This window comes from Podarcis pityusensis (genome assembly GCF_964106645.2).
Source record: "Podarcis pityusensis genome assembly, chromosome: 7".
NCBI lineage: Eukaryota > Metazoa > Chordata > Lepidosauria > Squamata > Lacertidae > Podarcis > Podarcis pityusensis.
This window is the reverse complement of record NC_138031.1, coordinates 9,332,477-9,355,061: the sequence shown is the minus strand read 5'-3', so window position 1 is coordinate 9,355,061 and position 22,585 is coordinate 9,332,477. Positions and strand designations below refer to the sequence as shown.

At 44.8% G+C, this 22,585-nt stretch overlaps 1 protein-coding gene across 2 annotated transcripts in view; it reads left to right on the top strand.

Moving 5' to 3' along the window:
- Positions 1–22,585, top strand: part of KHDRBS3 (KH RNA binding domain containing, signal transduction associated 3) — a 119,634-nt gene that overhangs the window by 56,710 nt on the left and 40,339 nt on the right. For both annotated transcript variants that reach the window (XM_081012755.1, XM_081012756.1), the window contains exons 3-5: positions 1,100–1,216; positions 6,847–6,993; positions 10,032–10,171. In XM_081012755.1, coding sequence (XP_080868881.1) covers positions 1,100–1,216; positions 6,847–6,993; positions 10,032–10,171 — 404 coding nt within the window. The remainder of the gene's footprint in view (positions 1–1,099; positions 1,217–6,846; positions 6,994–10,031; positions 10,172–22,585) is intronic.

The following is a 22,585-nucleotide window of genomic DNA, read 5'->3' as shown; positions in this document are numbered from 1 at the left end:
GCAGCTTCCATTCAATTCCAATCTCCTTAAACTTAGCACACTAGTTCGAGGGTAATTGAGGCTGTTTGGGGCTGCTGTAAACACACGTACTTCAGCCCCAATGTGAACTCTTAAAAACTGTTCTGCAAGCTTCCCTTGGAAGGAGGAAGAGCCTTCTGTGAAAGGTATTTCTTGGTTCACGCTGTGGTGCCCACAGCCCATTCCTCCCACAGCTCCTTCCTGTCCCTAGAGAAGCTTCACAAACGTGCTTAATTTTTTTGGGTGTTGTTTTTGTTTCTTAATTTTAAAAGGTGAGAACAGAAATGCACATGTTGCTTTTGCCAAACAAATGCAGACGCACTTGATAGCCGCATTGTTGGTTTCACACTTAAAGAATGAGTGTAGGAGCAAGGCTGACTGCTGAGCCAGTTTTAAGTTTACTGCTTCGTACCGTTTGCCAAAGTTCAAAGCTGGAAGGAAGCTGGGTTCACACAGCTGGAGAAGAACATAATGGTTTGGAACCTTAACCACAAGTAGAAGGGAACTCATGGACCTTTCCCACAACAGCTGGAGGCACCTTGCGAAAGCAAATCCCACCTGTAAGCTGCATCAGCAGCCCTGCACGTTCCAGCTCACCAGTTATCATGATCCCAATTCTCATGATCCCAAGACTATGTCTGTCCAACTTCCATAGGAATCCACGAAGCAAAGGGGTGTCAATTGACTAATGCTGTCTGGATTGGGGGCTGTGGTCTTGTATGGATGCTGCTGCTTTTACGTTCCTGCATTTTTCTTCTTCTTGCCTGTGTCAACTGTACTCTTACGCAGTCTTCTCCTCTCCCAAAACTTTTTAACACAGTTACTGCTCAGCGTGGAATAACCACAGAAATGATGGTAGCTTTGTTTTCTGTGTCTTGTTCCCCCCCTCCCCTTTTCTCTTTTTCCAGTGGCTCTAAAATTTACAACCCAATACCCTTCTTTATTTTGCAGAAACAGCCAAATGCTGTTTTCAGCAACATTTTTCATACCTGGCATGAATCTTAAGTCACTCTTACAGCTCCTCAGCACTGTGGGTAGTTTTTTATTGCCTTTTTTTGTTGTTGCTTGTTTTGTCTTTCAGTTCAACTTTGTGGGGAAACTTTTGGGCCCACGTGGCAATTCTCTGAAGCGCTTGCAAGAAGAGACATTGACAAAAATGTCAATATTGGGAAAAGGATCCATGAGGGACAAGGCAAAGGTAAAATTGCTAGCTGAAGATCATTAGTGTGCACTGTACTGCTGTGTGTGCCTTTCCTCACTGTTTCTAGTATAGTCTGGGGAGATTCAAAGCAAACACAAATCAAGGTGTATATTATAACCCCTTCTCTTGAGTTCTGCCTACATGCTGGTCCTCCGTCTATGGTATATATTCCTCACTTCTGAGGAAATCTCCTGTGGCAATACCTTCTTTATGGATTCAGGCAGCTGTATCGCTGGAGTATAATGGCAGGCTCATGGTGGTCTCTGAAACCAGCAGCCGCCCTCTTTACCTGATCACATCTAGCAAGGAAGTGGGTGATGTGATGTCACTGTGCTGAATGCTTTCCTGTCTACTCCACTTCAAGGTCTGCCACTTGTAAAGGGTGGAGACAGTTGCGTTGCAGCGATGCCTCATCACACACGTTGTATTAGCGAGCTTTACCAAGGGAGTGAGTGGGGTTGGAAGAGAGGAAATGTAAGGCTGTTATTTTCAGAATGAGGCACGTTACTCCTTCCTGTATCCAGGAGTGAGGAGGCCAGTAAGTTTATTCCGTGGAGTATTGGGGAGAAGAGTTGGAGGGTCCACGGAGGCCATTCTAGTCCAGCCCCCCTGCACAGTTCAAGAAATCCAGAGCTAGAGCTTGTAGCAAAATACAGATGTCCAGCGGATGTGAAAACACCACTACTATTCCGTAGCAGAAAGTGTTAGTAGGAGAAAGGGCTATAGCTTAATAGTAGAGCAACATTTCTATATGCATGTGGTCCCAGGTTCAGTCCCCAGCATCTACAAAGTAGAAGTGGGACTGTCCTCTGTCTAAAACCTTGGGGAGCTGATAGCTGGATGGATCAGTGGTCTGACTCTGTATAAGGCAGCTTCCTATGTTCCTATATCACACACTCTGTTCATTAGGAACCTATCAATCTCATTCTCACCCACCAACTACCATTTTGTACCATAAAATGGGCATTCTTGATTTCTTGTGATTGTCCTAAGACGCTCGCAGGTGTGTTGAAAGCATTTACACCCCACCCTTCAGCCAAAAGGGATCTTAAGAGTGGCTTATCAGGCTTACAGTCTACAACCAGGAGTGAAATTATGCACCATCTATACAAGTTTGCTTAATTTGAATAATTGTTCAATGCCTTCTGAGATCTGCCTTGTTAGTGTCCATACTATGTGCTTGGATTCTGCACTGATTCAAATTGTAGAGGCTCTATGCTCGCAGAAGTATATATCAGAAGTGCAGTGGTACCTCGGGTTAAGAACTTAATTCATTCTGGAGGTCCTTTCTTAACCTGAATCTGTTCTTAACCTGAGGTACCACTTCAGCTAATGGGGCCTCCCGCTGCCACCGCATGATTTCTGTTCTCATCCTGAAGCAAAGTTCTTGACCTGAGGTACTACTTCCGGGTTAGCGGAGTCTGTAACCTGAAGCGTCTGTAACCCGAGGTACCACTATATAGTGAATTGCCATTATGATTATTAGAGTGTGAGAGTGTCTTAAGCTCTCGATCGTGTTAAGTCCTACTACTCATTTGCTTCTCATGGAAGAGCTCCCTGTTGGATTGGTTGAAAATCCCGAGTACAGCAATGCTTGGAAAGTTCTCTCTTGTATCTATTACTGGTTTGCCACAATTATAGAACCGGATGTCTAAATCCCACTTCATTGGCTGGACATTTCAAATACAATGCTTTTCAGCTATTTTTATGCTTATCCTTCATATGAATAAGCCAAGTGTCTTTGCAACAAACAAACAAAATCATTCTTTTTTCAATTTACTTGGCCTATGCACATTACCAAGACTTTATTATCTTTTTAATGTGCAGTTTTGTTTTGAATTCTGAGTGCTGCTTTCAGATAATATTGGGACATGCAGGATCGTTCACTGGACTTATCTTTTCCCACTGCTTTGTTTAGTCTTAAATTATTCAGGAGATCGGAGCTTGTACAGCTTCCCAAGGGAGATTATTAGAGTCTAACAGATCTCACCGTTAAGAAGGATTTTGTGATAGCTGCCTTAGATTTCTCAATTTAAAATTTCTTCTTGCTGGCCTTACCCCTTCTGCCTCCGGACGTCCTTAAATTACTCATAAGCAAAGAATTATCTTCATCTTTCAAAAGCTTACGTCATTATATGCGAGCAAGACAACCTGCTGCTAAAACTGTTGAATACAAATATTGAGCCTGAAGAATTTCCAACTTTATTCTATAAACAGGAGTGGGGAGCAGCCCAAAAAATGGGTAATATTGAGGGAGGCTTTCATTTATATATGTTTTGCTGTTCCTTTTATTACCAGCTTTGACAAGTTTCAGACAGCTAATTATGGCGTGTTAATTCCCCCTGCTCTGAATTTGCTAATCAACTAATCAGATTGCTTTGCTTTTCCATCCAATTTAGGCAGCCTGAATGCTCTAAATTTTACAACAAAAAGATTAGTGGCAATAAGCTGGTGCTGATTGTCATTTCTAAGTAACTCATAATTACGACACACCGAGAGCAAACACAAGAGCTTTTTAAAAGTCAGTCAGTCAAAACTTCTATTTGTGGACCTATTCAAAGTGAGAGATGCCAGCTCAAGAGTATTTTTAACGCTTGCTAAATAGAACAAGTGATACTGTTATGATACCTTAACATGGCACAGACAAACATGCCATTTCTTTGTAAGTTGGAGAGCCACAGCGCATAATGAAATATGCTCTGCTTAGTATGTCTGGAGTTGTACATGGTTTTATGCATGGAGCTGCCAGCCTTGACCCTACTCTGGAACAGTGTTCAAGACCCCTTTCCCACTTCTCTCAGTTTTATTTCTTAAAATCTACATCCATTTTTGTTAGTGTTGAAAGGAAAAATCTACAGGCAGTATGTTACGCCGTTCCCAGTAAAGAAATAAACGCTATTGTTGCTTTACCTTGTTCTGAGCCAGTGTTTCCCAAACTTTGGTCTCCAGCTGCTTTTGGACTACAATTCCCATCATCCCTGACCCCTGGTCTTGCTAGCTAGGGATGATGAGAGTTGTAGTCCCAAAACAGCTGGAGACCCAAATTTGGGAAATGCTGTTCTGACGGATGGGTGCAACAAGATAAGACACTTGATTGTAAAAAGATGGACCAGCCCATCTAACTGCAGTTATCTGATGGTGATTTCTAGGTCCACAGGAGCATTTTCCCCCTGGTTCTGAGGTTGCTTATTTTGCCTCCCTTCCCTTCCTGCATAAAAGTGTGGAACAGACAGGGACATAGGACCCTAACAGACTTAATCTTGCCGCCGCCACCCTTTCAGTTCTCCATGGTTCACCTTTTGCTTAACCAGTATGGATTCTGAGGCTCAGGGGCATCTACAAAGCATCTGTGCATCTCTGTTGCCAAGCAACAGAGGCAAGAAAGATGAAGCAGAGCGGAAGTAAGGTACTTGGCAAAATGGAAACTGGAAGAAAAAAGTTGGAGCAGAATGAAAGCTGCTGGGTGGGGAGTCGTCGGCAGCCCAGGAGAAAAATAGGAAAAAGAGTTCCCCAGAGCTGCCAGCTTCTGGTTTTAAAAGCTCCATTCCTTGTGGATCAAGCAGAGGGCAGAACCTGGTGGATCAGCAGGTGGAGTCTGGCAGGTTAGCAGCAGAGCCAAGATACAAGCTGACAGGTCATGGGTGAAGCGTGTTGCAATCTTGTCTTGGGTGGTAAAGCCTGTATTTCATTCTAGTTGAACTGCCAGAAGAGTAAGACGCTTGGCTGGTTGGCAACTTTATTGGGCAGCAGGGCAGAAGAGAAATTTAACTTCCATTTCTGGTTTCAAGAAAAACAGAATTACTGGTGTTAAAAGTAGAGTATATATATATAAAAAGTATAGATTGGGTTGAGTTATTTAAAACTTTCCCTTACAGTGCTAAATTGTTGTTGTTGTTTAGTCGTTTAGTCGTGTCCGACTCTTTGTGACCCCATGGACCAAAGCACGCCAGGCACTTCTGTCTTCCACTGCCTCCCGCAGTTTGGTCAAACAACCTGTGGGTCCCCAGATGTTGAACTACAACTCCCATCACCCCTAGCTAGCAAGGCCAGAGCTCAAGGATGATGGAAGTTGTAGTCCAACAACATCTGGGGACCCACAGGTTGAGAACCGCTGGTCTAAACCCTAATCCTTGGTTGCTTCTGGAGTGTATTGATTCCATTTGTTCTGCTTGTTTTGTTTTATGTACCTTTGTTATATGTACCTTTCAGGGCTGGGATGGCTAATAAGCTATATCCCTCCAGATGGAGGTGAACTACATCTTCCATCACCTCTGATTATTTGCCATGCTGGCTGGGACTGGTGGGAGTTGGAAGGCCAGCAGCATCTTGAGGGCCACAACTTATCCATCATTGATTTAGACTAGAGGAAGCCTTCATAAGGCAGCTTGCATTGATATGGGGGAAAACAAACAATACAGCTTTAGAAAAATCCAGTAACTCACATATGCACATAATTTAAGTTGGCTTTCGCTAACCCCTTGCTCCTTCAGAAGCTTGCGCTACAACTGCCATCAGCTGTAGCCAGCGCAACCGTGCTGACTGGCATTGCAGTCCAGAACATTGGGAGGGTACCAGGTTGGCAAGGCTGAAGTTAGTCTAATGTTGTTGTTGTTTTTTCTCATTGAGCTGGATTGTAAGCAGTTAAGATAGTTCCCAAACAAGGGAATCCTTATGCTGATCCATTGTCCTTGCATTTAATCAAAGCCTTGCACCTTGTCAAATAGTTATTTTCCAAGAAAACTGCTTGGAGGTAGGGAAACCCACAGTTGATGTAATAGATACAGTAGCTCAATGTATACTCATTAATGATTTTCATTGGCCAGCTTGAGCAAATAAATGCAGGATTCCGCTTGTTTGGGGCCTGTTGTTTTGCTTTAGAGATCAAGGAGGTTGCTCGATATTTATTTTCTAATGTCTGCTGCATGTTGGTCGAAAGTCATTGTAGACTCACCACATTGGACTTGATCTGAAAGATTAGCTGAAGCTCCTTGCTTCACATATTGTGGATTAGAGTGTCTTGACTGTGGTTCCTACTAGATGTACATATTTAGGGTAAGACATGTATGTTTGGTTGCATCAGTCATGCAGATGCATGCACTGCAATGTATAATGTGTGACCGTGTACGGTGATAGACAGACTTCAAACAGTCAATGCAGAACTTATTAGAAGAGTCATACAACAATTAATACGGTAGATAAACTGTAGTGCTGAAACGCCTCTTCTGATAGTTGTTGTGTTAGGACAAAATGGAATTTCCACACTTGCTAGTCTTGTTAAGAACAAAATAAACTGCCTTATACTAAGTCAGACCCCTGGACCATGTAGCTTAGTATAGTCTGTACTGACAAGAGGTCTCAAATGTTTTAGAAAATAGTTTTTCACATGTGCCTTTCCCTTTGTCTTGAATAAAACAGATCATTAACAGGCCCAGGAACAATCCTTTGATTAAACCATAAGGTGCCAATCCGTACTGTAAATTTATTTCCAGCCTCGTTTCGGTTGTACGTTTACAATAAATAAAAAATGAACTGTCTTGAAAATGGAAACCATTAATGAAAGGTTTGCTCTCTTTTTGCTTTCTTTCCCCCATACGATGAGTTTATATGTAACTTTTCTGTATTCCCAGGAAGAAGAGTTGAGAAAAAGCGGAGAAGCAAAATACTTCCACCTAAACGATGACCTGCATGTGTTAATTGAAGTGTTTGCCCCACCCGCAGAAGCATATGCCAGAATGGGGCATGCGCTGGAAGAAATCAAGAAGTTCCTCATCCCCGTTAGTACATATTGGAACCTCTTTTATGTCAATATTTACTGCACATGAAGAATCACCTTAGCTTTCATGAATTTTTCCTCCCCAACCCACCCCATAAAATTTTCTGGTTGGAATGTAAATTTCAATTTGAAGCACTCCCTTGGCCAAAACTTTGGTGAACATCTTGGACGTCGTATTTCCGCTAGACACTCCTGGTAGAGATGTGATTTCCTTCCATTGCAATAGCATAACAATGTTTTCCCCACCAAACCCACAAAGCCCTAAGCTGTCACCAGGAAGAATTCAGGCATGTGTGTTGTGCACCATCTGCTCATGGCTAGAAACATATTAGAGCTGTTCTGCCACCATGGAAGACAAAGAGCAGAAGATACTGCCCTGTGCGGAATCAAAAGCATCCCTTGAAATTTCTGCACGTTCTACTGTTTTATTTTCAGTAGACAATGTGCCTCATCCCACTGCAGTTTTTGGGGACTTAGCATCCACGTGTCACGGTGCTCCATCTATGTCCCTGTCTGTTCAGTGATGGAACATACTAGTGGGGATTCCGTGGATTTTGGTTAATAATGTCTACCCACATTGGGTGGAATTTCCTGCTCATAAAAAGCTTGCACCAGGACTTTAGCATCAATGCGTCGCTTCCAGATAAGAAATTTATCTGCTACTTAGTAGCGTTTCCTGCCAGGCTTACAGTCTTGTTGGAGCTACCCACTTCATTGGAATAGGATTTATGTTTCACTAGAGTTTGTCTTTCTGATTTTGAAATGATTGATAGGTTAACCAGTTTTTCATTAGGAAATTCCTGTAAGCTGCCTTGATGATGATAAATAATTTTATTATTTACACCCCACCCATCTGGCTGGGTTTCCCCAGCCACTCTGGGCTGTTCTCAACAAAATACTAAAATCACATGAAAATGGTGGTTTGGGAAAGCAGACTAGAACTTTTTTAATGAACCTGAGCAAACCTGCTACCAAACATGGACTAGCTGTAGCCTCTACTGAAAGAAAATTCACAGAAATTTTGCTCATTGGGTATTTGTTATGTGGCATCCTTAAGAGCTTTGTTCCCCTTTAAAATTCATACTCCTAGGTACTATTGGGCAACGCTTATTAATAGCCAACATGTGTGCATCAGTATTTTTTGGCAAGCAATAGCTGTGCTTCAGTACTTGGTGTTGTATTAATGCAATTAGTGTGTTGTTGTGGTTTGTGTTTGTGATATATGAGTGTCTAGTTCAAGCCATTTTAACACCTGGTGAACATAGCTAAGAGCTTATGATGGGGTTGGCACAGTTGTAATTGCTCCCCCAACGCATTCAATGAATACTGTATTGAAGGTGTTTTTTAAATTATTATTAGACTAGGATGCACTGATGAAGTTGTTCATAGGAGATTTGTGTTAGGTCACGAACCCATCACCAGAATTTCTGGTAATTATCTGTGTAGAGCCTTCAGTTGCAGTTCAGATATTCTGTTTGGTAGCAAGTAAAGAGGAGGTTCGCACAGACCTGCGTTTGCTCATTTTTTATTAAAAATGCACAGTAAACAATGTGTATGCAGCCGTACATAGGAAACTAGGGAGATTATTTTAGATCTCTGTATTGTCTTCTCTCTCAGCTTCACCCAATAGTCTTTGAAGACATTTGTTTTAAGAAGAAGGGAGAAAAATCCAGTCTGTTCCAGTTGTTTGGTTAATGAACTGTTTAAAACCCTAAATTCTGCCAGGATTACTAGCATTTTGAATAAATCTCTTCAGTGGGAAAGGAAACCCACACAGAGCAAGGTTTGGAGTAAGATGAAAGGAGCTATATTGGACTCTGTCATCCCTGTTACTCCTTCACACAGCGCTATCTAACTCAATTATAGAATCCCCTGGAATAGAAATTGAACTCTGAAGTACTAACATTAGCTCGCTTATCTTTTTTTGTGCGTCCTGGGCAAGGAAGAGTGTGTCCTCTTTGAACATGGAGGAGTGCTCATTGCTTTGAAGTCCTCCATACGGTTGAGAGGAATCCTGTGAACTATGAAATAACTTTGTTTTGGATTTTGCAATACTCTTTGAAAAGGGAACTCTGTGGAGAGTAGGGAAGTTTACTGCCAGAATCTTATTTATGACTTAAAGCTCCCGGCTGGGAATCTTTTGAGTATTGGGTATTTTTAAGTCAAACCACTCTCAAACTGACAGTTCAAAGGCTGGATATAAGTAAGGAATTCAGGCAGGTTATCCATCTAGAAATAGTAATAATAATAACAATAATAATAATAATAATAATAATAATAATAATAATAATAATAAAAACCTTATGCTAAACACAACTACTACCATATTATATTTTCTTTTGGGTAGATTTGTGCTACAGTTTGGGACTTCTTTTAACTTGGTCTGCATATGTGCATGTTTAATTTGTAAATCCGTTGATGCATAGACATTATGTCAAACCCATAGATTCATGAGGGTTCCAGATTCTGTTGACATAACTGTGCTTTTCTTCATACAAGGGTTTTCTTTTCTTAGGGGGTGTTTGTGTGTAGGGGTATTGAAATTAACAATTCCATCAATGGCAATCGGCGATGACAAGTAATTGGAGAAGCCATTGATAGAAGCAGTAGACTTCTGCAAAAAAGGAGAAACCTGTCTCTGTCATGCCTTGCCTATGAATTCTCAAAGGCATATGGAAAATACCATGTTGTGCTGGATAGACTTTGATTTGATTCATCAATACATTTCTTATGTTCCTGACACTTGCCTCAGCTCCCTGACCAAGATTCAAGAGAAGAAAGTGTGTCTCAATCTTGGCATCAGTTTAATAAGGCCAGAGATAAAATAATTTAAGTGACTTCTTGCATCCTACGAGGAATGTATTTCAAACTTTCCCATTAAATCAGCTCAGTAAAAGTAAGTCTGTGCCAATCCTGTGCCCCTGTCTTTAAGACTGTGTATGGAAAATTTGTAGCAGGAACAAATATAAAATGTCTTAGGTATGTGGTATAAGTATCTGCAGACATGACTGAATACCATATTTTTTCTTTCCTGTCTAGGACTACAATGATGAAATCAGACAGGCACAATTACAGGAATTAACTTATTTGAATGGTGGCTCAGAAAACACAGACGTTCCAGTAGTTCGCGGAAAGCCTCCTTTGCGGGCACGGGGAGTGCCAGCTCCAGCATTGGCAAGGTAGCGGGTTGCACTTTTTTGCTTCTGCAGAAATGTTTAAGCAGCTCCGTTTTTCAAGTCTCCTCAAGCCACACTTCCGGGCATATTTATATTCTTGCTGATGGGGAACAGTGGCTGTGTGACCTTGTCTTTAATGCATTGCCACTTGGTGAGTTTGGGGTAGATGCAGGCTTGAACCCAGGTGTGATGGGACGATGAGCTGCTTGTGTGTAAAATCCTAGTCCCTCAGAGTTTGGTCAAGTTTGCAAACCTCTGTCTGTAACGGAGCCCCTTAAACATGGCTCCGTCAGTCGCTGGCAGATTCCGACAGTGGTTGCTTTCGGAATCGCTTCCAACATAAAAGCTCCTTAACGGAAACACGTCTTCTGGACTCTCTGCGTGACAGTTTCCGGCGAGGAGTGGGTGTCCCTACAGGAGGTCCTGAAACCTCCCCACTGTTTTCGCTGGAAGTGTCTCTGAGCCATCCCTCCAGCTCCCTTTCCCTCAGCCCAGCTCCTCTCCCCCTACTGGTTCCCTCTTCAGCTGCTGAGTCTCTCCCAACCTGTGTGAGCCCTTTCACTTCCCTTCCTTCCGATGGCAGTTCCCTGACATCCACCTCCCCTCCAGGGCCCCCTTCATCCCCTCTCGCCCCCTCCTCTACGGGCGGTGAGGAGGCAAAACCCCGGAATGAACTTCCTTCATCTTCCGATGTCCCGAACACTTCTCTCCACCTGTTGCGGTTCCTGGTCTCGAAGTACTCCTCCTCCTCAGAGTCCATCTCCCCTTCCCCTTCCGATTCCGAGAATCCTTCCAACTCCTCCTCCTCATCGGTGGTCCCAAAGTATTCCCTCCGGAACCTCTCCACAGGCTGAGGTTTCCTTGGGAACCTTTGATGGAACGTTTCTATCAATACCTCGTCATTGATATCTTCTGCCATTACCCAAGTGTTTTCTGACTCCGGTTCTCCTTCCCACGCTACCAAATACTCCACCTGATCCCCCTTCCATCTGGCGTCGAGGATTTCTGCCACATGGCTGCTGCATTCCCTTTCTTCTATGACCGGTCCCCGAGTGGCCATCCCTTCTCGTCCCCCCTCATACGGTGACAGTAACGACCTGTGAAATACTGGGTGCAGTTTCATGTGGTTGGGTAACCGGAGCCTGAAAGCCACTGGGTTGACCTGTTGAATGACCTCAAAGGGACCCAATCTCCTGGGTCTTAATTTCTTACAACCTCCTTTGAACGGCAACCCTTGGGTTGACAGCCACACCCTATCTCCCACCCTTATGGTTTCACCTTCCCTTCGGTTCTTGTCTGCCTGCCTCTTGTATTCTTCCTTCGCCCTTTCTAAGTTGAGTTGGAGCTGACGATGGATTGCTTCCATTTCTTCTACAAAATGCTCGGCTGCCGGGACACCCCATCTCTCCCCTTCTCCCCCTGGGAAAGCCCTGGGATGACACCCATAATTAGCCAAGAAGGGGCTCATCCCTGTGGACACATTCTCGGCATTGTTGTAGGCAAATTCCGCCAGCGCCAACTTTTCTACCCAGTCATTCTCTCTGTCATTGACATAACACCTCAGGTATTGCTGGAGGACCCCGTTTGCTCTTTCCGCCTGCCCGTTGGTTTCAGGGTGCCGGGCAGTCGAAAAGTTGACCTCCACCTGCAGTAAGCTCATGAGCTTCCTCCAGAACCTGGAAGTAAATTGTTTTCCTCGGTCTGAGACCACCCTCAATGGCACCCCGTGCAACCTAAAAATGTGTTCTACAAATAACTTCGCTGTCTCTTCCGCCGTGACTGCATGCGAGCAGGCTACAAAGTGGCACATCTTTGTTAGTAGGTCTACCACCACCATGATGGCTGTTTTCCCCTTGGACTTCGGCAGATCAGTCATAAAATCTATCGACACTGCCTCCCAAGGTCGTTCTGGGGTTGGTAAGGGTTCTAATAGCCCCGCCGGTGCCCGCCTCTCCCCTTTGGCTCGCTGGCATTGCTCACACCCTCTTACATACTCCCGTACATCTTCCCTCACCTTAGGCCACCAAAATTCCCTGGTGACCAACCACATGGTTTTGTGTTGTCCAAAATGCCCCGCCGTGGGGCTGTCGTGCAACTGCTTGAGTACCCTCCCCCTTAAGTCTCCTTCAGGGATATACAGTGCCCCTTTGTAATACAAAGCTCCATTTCTTTCCTCGAAACCCCCTGGTTCCTCTCCCTCACCCCTAAGACCTCTGAGCTTATTCTGGGCGTATTCATCATTCTCTGTTTCCTCTACCAGTTCTCTTTGTCCCACCAATGCCGCCCCACACACCCAGCGGTCCTCTGGAATGACATGTCTCTCTTCGGGTGCTCCCTCCCCCTCCCAATATTCAGGTTTGCGTGAGAGAGCGTCCGCCCTAATGTTCTCTGGGCCTGGCACGTAACAAATCTCAAAGTTAAATTTGGAGAACTCCTGGGCCCATCTCACTTGCCGTTGGTTGAGCACTCGTGCCGTCCTCCAATACTCTAGGTTCTTGTGGTCAGTGCACACTTGCACCTTATGTTGTGCGCCAATTAGCAGGTGCCTCCATCTCCGGAACGCCTCATGAATGGCTAGTAGTTCTCGGTCATACACCGTGTAGTTCCTCTCGGATTTGTTCAGCTTTCGCGAAAAAAAGGCACACGGTCTCCACTCTGACTCCTCCTTCCCTGGCTGCAGAAGCACCGCCCCAATAGCTCTGTCTGATGCGTCAGTTTCCACTCTCATCGGTTTTTGTAAATCCACATGCAGGAGTTGTTGTTCCGAGGCGAAGGCCCTTTTTAGTTCCTCAAATGCTCGCTCCGCCTCCTCAGTCCAAACGAACTTCTTCTTACTGCTGAGACAGTCCGTAATGGGCGCCGTCAGGTGGGCAAAGTTTCGGATGAACTTACGATAGAAGTTCCCAAATCCTAGGAACCTCTGCACATCCTTCCTTGTTTTGGGTGTTTTCCATTCCAGCACCGCCTGGACCTTGCCGGGATCCATGGCCAATCCCTTGTCTGACAGGCGATACCCCAGGAATTCCACCTCCTTGGTATGAAACTGACACTTCTCCAGTTTCACCCACAGCTGGTTGGCTTGCAGCCTGCTCAACACTTCTCTGACGTCTCTCACATGCTGCTCCTCATTCTCAGAATACACCAACACGTCGTCTAAGAAGGCCACACAATTCTTGTAAAGCAAAGGCCCCAGGACGTGGTTCATAAACGATTGAAAGCACGCGGAGCCTCCTTGTAGGCCGAAGGGCATAACTAAATATTCAAATGCCCCCAAAGGGGTGAACATGGTGGTTTTCCATTCATCCCCCTTCCTTATTCGTATCAGGTTGTACGCCCCCCTTAGGTCCAGTTTAGTAAAAATCTTTCCCTTCCTGACCCTTGTCAAAATGTCGTCAATCCTGGGCATAGGGAAAGCCACTGGTTCTGACACTGCATTTAAGGCCCTGAAGTCACACACAAGCCTCGGCTTGTTCGTGTTTTTTTTATCCACAAAAAACACTGGGCTGCCCCCCACCGCCCTGGACTCTCTGATGAACCCTCTCTTCAGGTTCTTGTCAATGAACTCTCTTAGCTCCTGCATCTCTCTGTCTGACATGGCGTACAGCTTGCCTACAGGGAGCTGTGCCCCAGGGAGTAAATTGATTTGACAGTCAAAGGGTCTATGCGGGGGTAATTGGTCAGCTTCCCTTTCGCTGAAGACGTCGCGGAGATCTGCGTATTGTCGTGGTACCTTCACGTTCTCCGTTACTTCAGTCCCTGCTAGGGTGGCTTGGGCCCCTGCCAAACCCTTTCCCTCTTTGCAGTGTTCTAAGCAATGTGCTGAACCAAAAGAAACCACTCTCTGATGCCAGCCCACCAGCGGATCATGTAACGCTAGCCAGCTCATCCCCAATATAATGGGAGCTCCTCCCAAGGTGGCCACATTAAACGCTATCAGTTCGGTGTGCCTTGCCACCTTCATTATCATTGGGACGGTCTGCAAGCTGACTTCTCCTCCCAACAGCTCCCTGCCATCGATCGTGGTCACCTGCAGGGGGTTGCTTAAAGGGATCGTCTGTATCTGGTGTTCAGCTGCAAACTCTTTGCTCATGAAATTGCAGGAGCTGCCTGAGTCCAACAGCGCCTTTATCTTTAGAGGGTGTCCGTTTGGCAGCTCTAGCGCCACTTCTATCACTAGGGCGGGTTTAGGAGGTTCTGGCGTGGGCACTTTCACTGCTCTTTGGCCTGGCTGCTGTGCCCCGACGGTGGCAGCCAGGCGTTGGCTTTTACTTGCTTCGGTATTTCTTCCTCTCTTCCCTCCACAGCTCCTACCATCCCTTGCCATTCCTTCCTCTGGGGGCAGACTCTGGCAAAGTGACCTGGCTGTTGGCAGAGATAGCATTTCCGGGCGCCTTTTCCCTCCTTCTTTCCCCCCTCACTGGGCTTTGAAACTGCGCGCGCGCGCGCTGTTCCGATTTCCATCGGCTCTGCCGGCGGGAAAGTTGGCTCTGGAATGTCTGGAATGCGGAACTCCTTCCAACGTTCCCCCTTCCCTTCCCGCCTCTCCAATGCTCTCGCCTCCTGGCGCGCTCCTATGGTCAGCGCTGATTTGGTCAGCTGGTCCATAGACTCCGCCCTGGGCGCCCGGGAAAGTTCGTCTTTCACAGCCGAAGAAAGCCCTTCTTCAAAGAGCATTTGAATGGGTTCCGCCGATAGATCCCACCCCAATTTATGGATCAACATGGTGAACTCAGTCCAGTACTCACGGACAGATCGGCTCCCCTGTTTGCAAGCCATTAACTGTCTGCGGACCACTCCCTGTTCAATATCGCTGGAAAACATCAGATCCATGGCGCGAAAGAACTTCATCGTGTCCTTTAGGACGTCACTATTCGCTGCCATCAGGGGTCTAACCCAGTCTCTCGCCCCCTTTTCAAGATGCCCAATCACGAAAGCCACTCGTGATTCCTCGTCAGGGAATTCATCAAACTGCAGATTGAGGGCATATTGCATCTCTGTCCGAAAGCCATGATAGTCTTTGGGCTCCCCCCCAAACTTCTGCACCAATCCTGGTACCTTTCTGACGAGCTGGGTGTCTTTCCCCTTTTTGTCTGCATCCTGAGCCCTCCTCTCCTCAAGCCTCGCCGTCTGCAGCGCTAGCTGGACCTCCAACACCCGGTACCTTTCTTCCAGGCTTGGACCCGCTCCAGCTCCTGCTTCTCCGGTTCCGGCTGGGTTGCTCATGATGCCTTCTCCTGCACAAGCTGCTCACGAAGACTGTCGGAATGCTGTGATGGGACGATGAGCTGCTTGTGTGTAAAATCCTAGTCCCTCAGAGTTTGGTCAAGTTTGCAAACCTCTGTCTGTAACGGAGCCCCTTAAACATGGCTCCGTCAGTCGCTGGCAGATTCCGACAGTGGTTGCTTTCGGAATCGCTTCCAACATAAAAGCTCCTTAACGGAAACACGTCTTCTGGACTCTCTGCGTGACAGTTTCCGGCGAGGAGTGGGTGTCCCTACAGGAGGTCCTGAAACCTCCCCACTGTTTTCGCTGGAAGTGTCTCTGAGCCATCCCTCCAGCTCCCTTTCCCTCAGCCCAGCTCCTCTCCCCCTACTGGTTCCCTCTTCAGCTGCTGAGTCTCTCCCAACCTGTGTGAGCCCTTTCACTTCCCTTCCTTCCGATGGCAGTTCCCTGACACCAGGTAAACCCATAAGTCATCAGTTTTTGTATTTGTTTAAAGAAACAATTAAAAATTGTCTGGAAAAAAAAAAAGTCAGCGGTAACCAACATGGGGATCTTCCAAAATTCGCATCGTCTAAAAACTCTTGGAAGACACGAGGTCGCCTGCCCCTGCCCTACACGTTTAGCCACACATTTAAGGCTTTTGAAGAACGAAACCAGGTTTGCTGGTTTATATATACTAGAAAAAAGCATGGAATGAATGGGGTCATACCTTCCCTACAAAGTGTTTTCCTCTTTACCAGCACTTTGAGTATGTTAATTTTGGGAGGAAGTGCCAGCTGTGGAGGGTGGAAATGGACAGTTCTCACAATGGAGGAATGCAAGAAGTAGAGTCTTCCAAAGATCTGTATTGGGACCTGTGCTCTTCCTGTTCGGAAATGATTTAGAGAAGGGTTTCCCAAACTTGGGTCTCCAGCTGTTTTTGGACTACAATTCCCATCATCCCTGGCCACTGGTCCAGCAAACGAGGGATGATGGGAGTTGCAGTCCAAAAACAGCTGGAGAGAGACCTGAGTTTGGTAAACTCTGATCTAGAGTTAGAGATGAGCCCTGAGATCCCCATGTTTGCAGATAACCCCAAATTATTCAGGGTGGTGAATACAAAAAGAGAGTGGAAGAGCTCTGAAAGGATTTCTCCAAAGTGGCAAATGAGGATTAAAATTGCAAATGTCATTGGTTTGTGAGTGGTGCAGAGAGGGAAGGAATTACTGATTTCACATATGCATTGATTTTTTATTTTTTATTTTATTGTTGTTCACGTTTTATACCGTATTTTATGCTGGTTTTTTGTAGCATCAATTAAGTGCTTTAAATTTGTTGTTAGCAGCCCTGAGCCCGGTTTTCTGAACTGGGAAGGGCAGGGTATAAATAAAAATTTATTATTATTTATTTTATTATTATGGAAGGGGTCTGGGCTGGTGGTGACTGACTCTCTGAAGGAGATTTGGGATTTGTGGTGGAAATATCAAGCCAGGTGGCAACAGCTGTGAGAAATGCAAACTTCGTGCTAGGAGTCATGAGGAAAGGGGTTGTAAAAGAAGCTACCTGTGTCACAATGCCTGTATACAAATCTGTGGGGCGACTATACTTGGAATCTTGTGTTTCTCCAGTTCTTGTTGCAGCATTCCAAAAAGGGATACTTCAGAGCTGGTAAAACATGCAGAAAAGGGCAGCTGGAATAACCAGAGCAACATCTTTTACAACAAAAGGTTGCAACTAAGTTTGGGGCTCTTTAGTTTAGGGGGAAAGGACACAATACGGGTGTACAGTATTATGCAGGGTGTTCAGAAAATGGAGGTAGAGAAGCCCCCCCAGTGATACTTGGAACAACTTCAGATGGCACACAGATAAACGGTGAAATTCGCTCTCATAAAATATAGCTATGGTCGCCAACTTAGATCCCTTTCAAGCAGGATTGGACAAATTCATTGGGGATCAAGGGATTAGTGGCTACTGGTCCTGATTCTTTATGCTGCCTTCAGGATCAGAGGCATCGTGCTCCTGAATACTGTATTGTTTGCTGGAGCAGCAGTGAGAACATGCTCTCGTTCTGCTTGTGTTCTTGTTGACTCCATAGGAAAGGGACATCTGGTTTGACCACGTAGGAAAGAGAATGCTGGACTTAGGCCTTTCACCTGACCCATTTTTATGCCCATCCATGGATCGTAATCCCGCATGAATTAGGGATGCCTAGACCCATTGATTTCCGTGAGTTTAAGCATGCGTATTTGAAAGTGGCCAATTAGCACAGCACACAATGCCAAAAAAGGCTGCCCAAAGTAACATTCTGTATAGGCAGATTCTTTAAATCAACTCCTTCACAAGCTGAAAAAGCAGGCTGGCTTTTTCGGTCTGACTTCTCCTCCTGGTGTACTGTCAGCATCTTGTCATGGTCTGTGACTGCCCTAGTTTACCATTCAGTATGGCCCATCTGGTGTGGACGTCACTCGTTGGAACATGAGGTTTTAGCTGAAATAATCCCAGTTCCAATCTTAGCTTTGCCACAAACTTTTTAAAATGTCCTTAGGAAACTCAGTGTCTCTTTCCATCTATGACATGAGCGATAATGCTAAGCTACTGATGTAAGTTGCTGCCCAACTCCCATGGGATTCTGAGTCCCCTAAGTCCATGATCGGTCAAGAGAAAAATGGATGGAGACTGGAAAGCAAGAAAGATGTTTATTTTTCTGTTGCAACAGAGTTCCCTCCTCTACTTCCAAGGAGGGAGAGACCCTGAACAAAAGTGTGCAGGAACTTTTAAAGACTTTGGACATTGCCCAACCCCCTTAGCCAAAGACCACCCCAAAGTCATTATACAAGCATCATAGGAGGTGGTCCACAGCAGAAATCCTGTCTGCCAGGATACCCTGATAATGGTCGTTGATTGCATTACTTGGGCATCCTGACCATTCTTTTGTGATGGTTAATACTTTAGTTCCTGAATCCAGCTCACAGGCTCACCCTATCCATACACTAATACGCCTTTAAGACAGGATTTGTAATGGAAAAGTCAATGGGAAGGTTTTCTCCATTCGCCTCCCATTCTGCAGAGGAATATTTGAGGTCATTGGGTGAGTCAAAATGGCTTCAGGATTGCTCTCCTGTACTATTTCAGACACATGGTTTATATATTTAGATATGTGTGCATTTATGAATATTTTTTCTATATTTGACATCTTACAATTCTTATAACACCTACCATACAAGGTTGCTCAATGTGTGTGTGTGTGTGTGTGTGTGTGTGTGTGTGTGTGTGTGTGTGTATGCACTATATCTTGCATTGAAGGCATTTAGGCTTTCTTCATTAAATGGGGTTGTCAAAATTGAGGGTTGTCAAAATTGTTGATGCTGGACTAAACCAGATGATTATTTGCCTGATGTAGCAGGGGGTTTTTTTGCCCCTGTGCTTCTGCAAAAGGAAGAAAATTTGAATTCGGTATGCACAGACGTGTGTATGTGCATGTATGTGTTCAAAATGCCTTACTGGAGAAGGAAAACCAATTTTATTTTAACACCGTCTCTGTTTAAATTGCTAATCAGAAATGGCTCTCTGAAACAAAAGATTGCAGCTTTCCCCGATGCATTTCATCATGCAAAACACATGTCAGTCACCATGCATGTAGCTCCTGGCTGGCTTTGCCTTTATTGGAACTTCTTATGCTGAACTCTCTAGCTTTTCTTACCCCCCCCCCCCCCAGCTTCCCAGCAAGAACCCAGAAACAGACTATAGCCTCACTGTTTATGCAGAGGTTTGCATGATGAAATAAAGTGGGAAGGGCTGCAATTGGGCATTTGAGATTAGAAGCGTTGTCAACACCTGTTGAGAATGCAGGGCTCTCTCTGCACTGTGTGTCTGTTTATATCTACTCCTCGTCTCCGAGATACTTCTCTGCTAACTTGTTTAGAACTCTTGGCAGATGTAATGCTTCTCTCCTAATGATGGCTACGTAATTAAGAGCACCATGAAGCCTCTCCCCGCCCCCTTCCCACAACATGTTCTGCCTGTCTTTCAGTTTCACACTTATTGTTAATTAGCATTACATCACACAAGCAGTTTCTATCTATCTATATCTATAGCTATATTAGTTTTTTTGACATAACATTTGCAACAGTCATACAACATAACTTCTTATCTTATACAATATTTTGACTTCCGTCAACACCTCTGATGATTTTCCTTCTTATCACTTATTCTTCATTTCTTAATTTCTCTATTACTCTTAATTATCATTAACTAATAATTCTCATCATAATCTTTCTTGTAATATTTCAAATAGTCATCCTTACAAAACTTCTTGCAATCCTACTAGCGTCATCTGTTCATTACTATTACTTTTCAAATAGTTCATATATTTACTCCAGTCTTCTAAGAATCTCTGGTCCCACAGGTTTCAAATCCTTCCTGTTAATTTATCTAATTCTGCATAGTCCATCAATTTCGTCCTCCATTCTTCTTACGTCGGTAGTTCTTCTTGCTTCCATCATCACACAAGCAGTTTCGCTAACCATAGTCGGCGTCAAGTCGCGATTTGAAACCATATTCATAACCTTGTGCAGCAGCAACACACTCATTAGCTGTCACTGTAAGACAGGAACCGCTTTGCTGGGTTTGATCAAATGCCCATCTAGTTTAGCATCCTTGTCTGTCAGATGCCTATGAAAAAACCACGAGCAGCCCTCATTCAGTGGTAGAGCATCTGAAAGTCACTGGTCCTATCTCCAGTTAGATAAGGTTGGGAATGTCTCCAGTGTGCTGCAGTAAGTGCAGACAGTACTAAGCCTCATGGACCAATGGTTTGACTCAGTACATTTCTCTGAGCACAATAGCACTTCCTTGCTTGTGATCCCTAGAAACAGGCAGTGAAAGGTATACTGAATCTCTGACAAGATAAGTCTGTCCATTATGGTGCATGATTTTTGTTTGATTTTGTGGTGGGTGGGTGTGCATTCATAGCATGCTCACCTTGAAAAGTGTATTGCCTGTTTGCAAAGGCTTAACAGCTGTTTAATGGGACGGATGGCGCTGTGGGTTAAACCACAGAGCCTAGGACTTGCTGATCAGAAGGTCGGCGGTTCGAATCCCCGTGATTCATTACTCCAGTTACTCGGTCCCTGCTCCTGCCAACCTAGCAGTTTGAAAGCACGTCAAAGTGCAAGTAGATAAATAGGTACCGCTCCGGCGGGAAGGTAAACGGCGTTTCCGTGCACTGCTCTGGTTTGCCAGAAGCGGCTTAGTCATGCTGGCCACATGACCCGAAAGCTGTACACCGGCTCCCTCGGTCAATAAAGCGAGATGAGCGCCGCAACCCCAGAGTCGGTCACGACTGGACCTAATGGTCAGGGGTCCCTTTACCTTTAACAGCTGTTTACGAGGGGAGAGGTATAAGGAGTGTTTTGCAGCACAATTAATACCGTTGCCAAAATGGTAGACAAAACTACATTTTAGGGCCAGGAACAGAGCGAAGGGAGCGGGTATCTTCCATTTGTTAAATTTGAGGAAAACATGGACTTAAAGCATGCCCATCAAAAGTGTTAAAACATACTTCCCTCCCCAACAAACACACACCTTCCCTTAGATAAAATAAATGTTCTCTTAATACTTCAGCTGCCTTTGCAACCTCGGGGAGGGGGGAGTATGTGAGGAAACTTAATTATTTTTCTGGTTCTTTAACAAATTAGAATTTGTAAGATCTTTTAAATTTAGTGTAAGAAATGTGTGGCAGATAATCTTTATTAACAAGTTTCCATTATTGGTTTTAATTGCACTTCAATTTTTGGTACATTTTGAAATTTGGGTTATATGTCCAGGCTTCATTGTTCATGGCTGCATCTATACACTGGTACCTCAGGTTAAGTACTTAATTTGTTCCGGAGGTCTGTTCTTAACCTGAAACTGTTCTTAACCTGAAGCACCACTTTAGCTAATGGGGCCTCCCGCTGTCGCTGCACTGCCGGAGCACAATTTCTGTTCTCATCCTGAAGCAAAGTTCTTAACCCAAGGTAATATTTCTGGGTTAGCGGAGTCTGTAACCTGAAGTGTATGTAACCCGAGGTACCACTATACAGTGGTACCTTGATTATCGAACGTCTTGGCTCCCGAACACTGTATACCGCTGTATATGCTTTCCCAGATAGCGTAGTTATATTGAGGAGAGCTTTGCCGCATTTTAGCAGTAGGGATGTGAATGGAGGTGGACACAATTCTTTAATAGGTCTAAGTTTTATTAGCACAGGAGCTGCGTGGTGGTGGTGGTGGTGGGGAGAAATACCATAAATTCGTAGAGGAATATGTCATATTTGAGGAACCCTTGCTCAACATCTCATCTTGGGTAATAGATCTAAAACCGGGATTTTTCCAGCACTTGCAAGCGTTTTGAGTTTGGCAGAACCCTTCGTTGGGTATGATGAATAGATGTACTTGCTACTTGGACTTCCGTGAGGCAATATGAGCTTCTCATTTTGGAATCATTCAAATATTCTCCGCTTTTATTATTCCCCACTAATGCCCTTAGGGCATAGTTTGAGGATTTGATTGATAGAGAGTGTGGTATTGGGCCACTTGACAGCTGCTTCATAAAATCACCATGCTCCCTTTCATTCTTATAAGGCAGCGGCCCACAAATCCTAGTCCCATCAATCCATTTTAGAGCTCCAGAAACCAGGGAACCTGGGTATTTCTTTATTTTTAATCCCAATGCACATCACTTTATGCTTGCTTGCACTGAATCACGTTACCATTTTGTTCACCCAGTTTGGAGACCATTTTGGAGTTTCTTACAATCCCTTTTTATTCACACCAGCCTGAACAGCAGGCATATAGGAAGCTGCTTGAGGGTCAGACCGTTGTTCCATCTAGTTCAGTATTGTTTATAGTGACTGATAGCAGCTCTCAAGGGTTTCGCACAGGAGGCCTTCCCACCCCTGCGTGGAAATGCTAGAGATTGAATCTGGGTCCCGAATGCGAAGCAGGTAGATTTGCATGTCTTCAGGGGTTCACAGACACCTTTGTTGTTGCTGCTGCTACAGGCTCTGTGACCTCATCCTGTTGTTCAGCTTGGTTCTTGAAAACACAGTCTTGAGAACAAAGGACCGCCCTGAACAGATGGGGCACAGCTTGCCTGGCAACCCTGACAGCAAACTTGGATGCAGGCAAAAGTTCCAAGAGCACCTAGGAAAAACAATACAAGAGCCTTGGGGG